Genomic DNA, 7710 nt, shown 5'->3' on the forward strand with positions numbered 1-7710 from the left:
ATTCATAGTAGCTGTTTTGATTGCAGAGGTGCTTTGTGAACAGTTCTTGATTCCTACTGCTGTGTAACAGGTTGAACACAGCCAATAACAAAGTGTAATGGATACTTCACTTTTCAGGCGATAATTAAGGCCACTCCAAATAAATTCTCTGCTTCCCGTCCACCGCCCGCATCTAGTTACTGCCAGCTCTAAATATTCCATTATTCCGTATTATTCCGTTATTTTCCGGTTATTCTTGCATACTGATAGGCTCAGTAAAAGCCATCTTGAAACAGTGTCAGCTCACGTGTCAACAGTGCTGTCAAGTCAGCACAAACTTCACGTTTGTGTTGTTTTTGCAACTTACAAAGAAGGAACAAGCTTAAGCATGCTTTTATGCAGCCTTTTTGGCTGTGCCAGGCAAATAATGGCTTGAAAAGCTAGCCAATCTTATAATGAAATAATGGAAATGGACCGCCCGCCCGCATGCAAATATGGCCTAGTCCAGGACGGGAAACAGAGAATTTATTTGGAGTGGCCTAATATAACTGGGGTGCGTGGCACCATTTCTTTTGGTATGCATGGATTGCAGAGGTGCTTTTCGAACAGTTTTAGATCCGAAATGCTGTGTAATGGGTTGAGCATAGCTGACAACGAAGCGTAATGGATACTTCACTTTTCAGACGATAATTGATATAGCTGGGGTACACGGTACCATTTCAAATGTGGTATGCATGGGGTTCACCGGTCATAATAATGAATAATATTTACAAACAAGTAGCTACACAGAAAATTTGGAATTTTCAACTAGAGTATAGGGACCATAGCGCATCGATAAAAAGTACTGAAAGAGCACAGTAGAGATATACGTAACACTTCTTATGGTTTTACTCAAATTTACTGTGATTTAATATTGTGCACTATTCCAGCTTGTTTCAGTACTTTTTATCGATGTGCTATGGTCCCTACACTCTAGTTGAAAATTCTGTGTACTCATTTGCTTTCACATTCATAACTTGTAATCAAAACAATCACTATGCATACCAAATTGCAAGCGATTTGGCAAAGCTGTTAGGGAGGTATGACACAAAACATTTGGAGACATCAAAACTTGAAACATGTGTGGGGTAATTTCATAGATTTCTGCTGCAAGCTACAAAGATCACCAATCCCAAGAAAACTATCTTACTTTGGTATGAAGCATATTACAGAGTAAGGTTAGACCTTAAAACAGCCACAGAAACTCTGCAGCGTTGCATTTCTTGCTCAGTTGATTTCAATGCGCAATCACTCAGTTGCCTTGGTTGGTTGAGCCACAATTGGTTTTGGAAATTAGTAGCCATTAATTATTATAACTAAACAGGTAGAAGTATTACAATGACACTAATGATTAAAAGAAACTGAGTTTTGTTACAAAATAAACTTTTTGCAGCAAAATTGCACTACACTGCTTCAATCAAACTGTGTTTTCGAAAAAAAAACCCAGCAGAGCCAGAACCTACCATTTTAGTGCAAATTAATCCCCATAGCCTAACATATCTTCACCATAAATGTTGAGTGATTTGATAAAACCGTTGAAAAGATATAGCCCAGCAAAGTTAAATTATGAAATTGCCCACACAGGAAATCAGGTATCTGTTGGTGTACAGGTATCTGTTGGTGTACAGGTATCTGTTGTGTTCAAGACTCACAGTTGATAATACAACAGTCCTCGTCAGTTCAACTATTGCATTTTACTTGACTTGGATAGTCAGCACATCACCTGATGATCATGATACTGTGATATTATGTAATGATGGATTACCAGTGAGTGGATCAAACGTCAACCATACCTCACTCAACCTTCTTCAAATCACTTACTACATTCACAATGTACAACCTAAGGATAGTGGAGCATTATAATGCTGAGTACATTGGGATGCATGCTACATTGTTCACTAACAAGGTGTCTATTAGAGTCATTGAGATCAATTACACTAGCTCTAGTTCTCAATGTAAGTATTGACACTAAGGACATGCACAGCTGAAAACAACATTTAGCTAATAATTATTGCCAAACTATGACTACAAAATAGTATTATTTATACTCTGTATTGTGAACCTTTGTAATTAAATCAATCCTATATATAATTTTCAGTGCCATCTTCAACTTTTGTGACTCCACAAGGAACACCAGTGGTAGCTACGTGTGTCATGTACATGTGAAGTGATGTTAAATGTTTATCTGTACAATCAGTATAAGGAAACAACAGAACAGATAGCTCACAGAGTAGTGATAATGTTGGAGATCTATAGTGGGTGTGCTAGTATTGATTGTTACCATTGTTGTTGTAGGCTAGTGCACTACCCAGCAATATTTACATAATTTATTACTGTTGCTTATGCAGCTCTAGTAACCGTTATGTTACAGTCTCCTTAATTCCTTTACATTTCCCTAGCTGAAAGATGTGCTTCATGCTGCTATAATCCCTAGTTTGCAGGCAGATTTTGGCAGATTAATATCAACCACTTTTGTCATACCCATTTTGTTTTTTAAAACCAATTGTTACATGCTAGTCAATTGGTATCGTAGATAGAGTAGGCTGTAAAGCAATTGTAATTTGAAAAAATCACATACGTGATATAGCATCTGAAATGGTGCCGTGCGCCCCAGCTATATCAATTATTGTCTGAAAAGTGTAGTATCTATTACGCTTCATTGTCAGCTATGTTCATCCCGTTACACAGCATTTCAGGTCAAGCACCATTCAAAAAGCACCTCTGCAATCCTTGCATACTGAAAGAAAGAAATGGTGCTGCACATCCCAGTTATATCAATTATCATCTGAAAAGTGAAGTATATCCATTACGTTTTGTTGTTGGCTATGTTCAACCCGATACACAGCAGTACGAATCAAGAACTGTTCAAATATCACCTCTGCAATCAAAATAGCTACTATGAAAAATACAGAGGATTTCTGTTATGAAGGGAAGCCATCACATGCTACCACCTAATCAACTTTTTTAAAGATGAATGGGACACAAAGAGGACACTGGTAAGTCCAAGAAGAATGTGTTGTACATACTGCGGTATGCCAAAAGGCTCCTCTTGGGCTGAAGCGACGTCAAGCAGTGAAAAAATCACACCCGTATATAAAGCATTAGCTGTTTTCAATTTACGCTTGCCTGAAGGCATCAGTCAGCTACTTACTCAGTCATTTACTCAGTCAGTAGAAAATTCTGTTAGATAATTTAAAAAAAAAATTTCGTAGCAACTTTTTGAAGACGCTTCAGCTCGATCTGAAAGCTTCTTTGGGCTTAGTTTGACCTAACCAATAGTGCTTCATCATCATCTGGGAAAATTGAGGCTGGTTTTTTGGGTGATGTTATTTCATGGGTCACGCCTACTCCTTTGTGGTCCCTACTATACAGTACCGTCGTACTGTATGATTAATTAAAGTGTATGCATTTATTTCCAGACCATTTTGATGATGAGCCTGTGTGAAAGCCATGGTGCAGCATATAAATAATAGCTAGTCATGTACAGTTTTATAAAGCAGTAGAAAAGGACAGTGTATACATATATAATGTGCATGGTATGTTGTTTGTATGTATGTATATGTATGTGCATATTTATGTACATTGTTCAATAAAATAATTGATGGTATACATGTGCAGGTATACAGGTCTTGCACTGATTCAGCTAATATATATATATATATATATATATTATATAGATGTGTATATACTGCAGTTTATTTTATTTGCTAAACTGTAGTAGAGTAGTATGCAGCTGTTTTCTCCCCAGCAGAAGATTGCATACTTGTCCTTTGATTTGTTATCATGTTCAGATTTTCCTTTGAATTATAATCAGTTTGATATTTATGTCTCCACCACATTATAATAACCCTGTATAAAACATGTGCATTATAACTACTTAAATGAGTTGAAATAATGGATATATATATACTTACAGTGCCACTAACAATACTCCAATCACAAGACATAATATAGTTGTTATGGAGATAAATATGCCTATACGTATGTTGCTATCATCATTACTCATTGATGTAATTAATATATTTGTATCATTATGTCCACATGAAGGGTGCAGTCTAAATTGTATGCCACTTTCTGTTGTCAAATATTCCACATTGTTAATACTGTGATTAAGTGCTGCAGCTGCTGCAAATACTTCCGGTCCAATTAAAAGAAGTGTGTAACTTGCTTGTGAACTGTTTACGCATTGCAAAGAAATCCTTGTCACAGAAAAAATTTTGCATTCACATATACTCATGATGGTTGTTTGAAACTCATTATCAAGGCCAGTTGACTATTAAATAATATCACAAAAGATATTATAGTGCATATATGGCACACTACTTACATCAGTGTTAAGACACTCCGCTCCATTAGGGAAGGCTAAAATAATGGTGATTATTGACTTGTTCTGTGGCTGAATACTGGAAGAATTATTGATAGGTGAATCAGTGTGGTCTGTTGCTACATAAGATAATATTAATAGAGAAAGAGAGAGAAGTACTTACTTCTGTTTGAATTAGTTCCCACTGACATTGGCAAAACTGCGTAAAATTTCAAAAGGGTTATGACATCAATGCGAGATATACCTACCTATTAGGGAAATCAATCCCACAGTTTTTGGAATGTTTAGATTGCTATCAGCTTTACAATAATAGTCTCCTTGATCATCATTTGTGAGGTTCTGGATTACTAGCGTGTAGGAGTGGTTCTGTTGGATTGTGATGTATGAGTATTTTTCTCTGGTGAACAGCAAAGTGCTATTCTGGTACCACTGAACTCTGATTGGAATTGTAACAGGAGCTACAAAGTTGCATGTAAGCTGAGCAAAGTTTCCCTGAGTAGCAGTTACCACTGGATCACTAATGGTTAATTTGGGAGGAGCTGCATGTGCAAATAAATAAATCGGTGAAAAGCAATATTGTTGTATGTAAGAATACATACTACTGTAACAGTTGCTAGTTCGATTGTATTGCAATCCATCATATGAAAAAGCAGAAACACAACTACACCATTATTGCTTACCTGTAACAATAAGCTGTGTAGTTGAGTCTTCTGTGCAACTTCCTGCATGCCCTACTACACAGCAATATTTTCCAGAGTTCTGTAATTTAACATCCGTTCCACTAAGGATGAACCCATTGGACCATATGTTACTCTGTGTGTTGCTGGTGGGTAGTAGTATACTGGTTGTCGTGTTGACCCAGTACCATGTTATATTTCCTATTATAAGAGAGATTGATTCTTTCCCTGTAGTTGTATCAGTGGTAGACTGATAACATGCTGCTATAGTGCCACGAGCACCCTCCTCCATATATTTCATAGGTGGTCTTGAGACTACTACTGAAACTGACGTTGATTTTGCTATCCCTATATGTATATTGTAAAATATGATTTCCCTCTGTATACTAATCTACAACTAAGTGTGTATGGACATTATCTATTAGCCATTTGAAATGATTGGATTAATGCAACTTACCAATAACAACCATGAGGGAAACAAACTTTCTCAGAAATTTATTTTTTCTATATAACATCTTTGATCTGGCAATTCACATTGTAATCATGTATTATGAGAAATGAATCACACCTATAATCTTTATAAGTTTTCATGAAAAACCACATAGGTCCACATTGTAATTTGTAGAAATCCCTCATTTCTATATTAGTGCAATTGTCATCAACCACATCTGTATTCCAGGAAATCTTACCACAATTGTAAAAACAATGAGTGCTTACACATGCACTGATATAAACAAAGGTAATTTGTGTAATCCTTGAATAAGAGGACCTCCACCTGCAATGCACATAGCAGATATATAGTTAAAATTAAAATCCCATCAAGGCAACAACTGTACCCATGCTTGCGCAAGATCTAGCAACACCCCATTACAAAACCAGTTATATCTCAGTTATCAATACCAAAATGGAATTATCTACATTGGCTTTACATTACAAATTTGTGGACCATACCATGTTATAACATAAAAATATAACTAGTTAAAGTTTGAAAGGTATAGGTATGTTGTTTAATATGACCCATAATCAGTGTATAAGTGTATCAGCGCTGCTGACCTGGTTGACTTACAGAACCGAATCTTGATTTGACCCGAACGTTGGTCAACAGGTAGCTACAGCAGCAGCCCACAATTCCCATAAGTGAGCTTGCTTGATACCATGCGGACTAGCCATACCCACAAGCAGTAACAAAGAGTAGCTAGCATGCAATCCCGACAAAGTGGGCGTGGCTCAGCATAGTCCTATAATTATACAGCGCATACCTGAATGGTGGGCATGACTCCACGTAAGATTCTTGAGAATTTTCAACTGCATTTCCATCAAAACAATGTTGTTGAGCTTGTTAATTTATGATATCAGGATATCAGTCAGATGATCTTTTAAATTTATCCTCACAGTAGCCATTATTGTTTCCTGCTGGAGCACACATAACCAAATGTGCGACAAAATATACAATGCAAAAATTAATAATTATGCTTCATTCAACAGTACACACACACAAACACAAAAAAGAAGATTCCTAGTCAAACACGGTAGAGTACTAGTGGTGGTATATAGTTATGAGACACTTTACTTCAAAGCACCTAATTAAAACTGTAATCGTGGTATTTCACACTACTAATAGGAAAAGGTGTACGCATAAACTACACTATCCAAAAATTTTTGCACCACGTTATGGTCTGTATATGATCACTTTTCTGGACACACTGTAGATGTGTGTATTGTAAGACATATGGGGGTATTATGAGATGCTGTGCTTGTAAATTGACTATTTCATGTTTGATTATGGTAAATTTTATGTGAAAGGGGTAGCAAGGATTCTGTATCAGTTAAATCAGATTAGTTGATTTTATATATGCACTAGATATAATACATAGTGAGTGGTGCAAAGACAATTATTGATAGTCTTACAATGTCATGACAAATTAATTATTTTAAGGAGCTACCAATTAGATTGTGTTATTGTTGTTATTAGTGCTTTACAGTGACCAGCACTGAAGGTGGTTGACTTATGATCACTATCTATGATGATCAGAATACGTATCCTTTTACTCCTAAATCTGCAGGATTTCACACATTTAAGCTATGCAACCCATAATATCCCCGGTCTCGTAATACCAGCATCTACATTGACGCCTAAAAGTCCCTTTATGATGATAAAAAAGAATTATAATCATAATTCACTGGAATTATAGTGGTGATTATGAATTCCACCATGCATAAGCAGAAAGCTGGAATTCGAAGTAACTACTTCGGATAACAATATCCAGGTTGGAAAAACTACCTATATATACAGTATGTGTTTATTATAGATTTGGATAGTGGATAAGACCATGGCTATAGAGTCAGTATAGACACCTCTGGAGGTATAATATACTATCTATGATGAGACTCACTTGACCCAGACAAAATGCAACACAACTGACCCAGATAATCTGACCCACTTATATACAACACTGTGTTATGTGTATGTTCGCTGTTTTTTTTTTTTTTCTGCAGTTCTATGTCTAGACTCAGTCACAATTGATGTACCATTCAACCTGATCTAACATATCCAGACACTTGTCCATATTATTTTGCATTTGATACAAATAAGTTTTCGTCTGCAAAAAAAATCTTCACAAAGCTGTACAACTAAGCGAAAAGGCTATCTTAGCTACAGCATAAAAACACACACACAGACTAAGAATATGC

The 7710-nt window shown here is 36.2% G+C and overlaps 1 protein-coding gene across 3 annotated transcripts; it reads right to left on the reverse strand.

The window, feature by feature from the left end:
• Positions 1–3479: 3479 nt before the first annotated feature.
• Positions 3480–6236, reverse strand: LOC136238609 (V-set and immunoglobulin domain-containing protein 10-like). 3 transcript variants are annotated; one of them, XM_066029173.1, is made up of 7 exons: positions 6073–6236; positions 5023–5367; positions 4591–4881; positions 4506–4541; positions 4346–4461; positions 3933–4291; positions 3480–3867 (listed from the first exon to the last, which is right to left on the reverse strand). In XM_066029173.1, the coding sequence occupies exons 1-7, from the start codon at positions 6152–6154 to the stop codon at positions 3726–3728; spliced, it is 1371 nt and encodes a 456-aa protein (XP_065885245.1). In that variant the 5' UTR covers positions 6155–6236; the 3' UTR covers positions 3480–3725. The 3 variants fall into 3 exon arrangements, with proteins under 3 accessions (XP_065885245.1, XP_065885246.1, XP_065885247.1); XM_066029174.1 differs by lacking the exon at positions 6073–6236 and adding an exon at positions 5477–5548; XM_066029175.1 differs by lacking the exon at positions 3933–4291.
• Between the last annotated feature and the right edge of the window lie 1474 nt (positions 6237–7710).

Source organism: Dysidea avara, chromosome 11, assembly GCF_963678975.1.
Source record: "Dysidea avara chromosome 11, odDysAvar1.4, whole genome shotgun sequence".
NCBI lineage: Eukaryota > Metazoa > Porifera > Demospongiae > Dictyoceratida > Dysideidae > Dysidea > Dysidea avara.

Coding starts and splice junctions, on each gene's coding strand:
- LOC136238609 (XM_066029173.1), bottom strand. CDS start 6,154: ATGGGAATTGTGGGCTGCTGCTGTAGCTACCTGTTGACCAACGTTCGG. Junction 4,542..4,590: donor GGGATTGATTTCCCTAATAG/GTAGGTATATCT, acceptor AATTTTACGCAG/TTTTGCCAATGTCAGTGGGA. Junction 4,462..4,505: donor GGGAACTAATTCAAACAGAA/GTAAGTACTTCT, acceptor TATCTTATGTAG/CAACAGACCACACTGATTCA.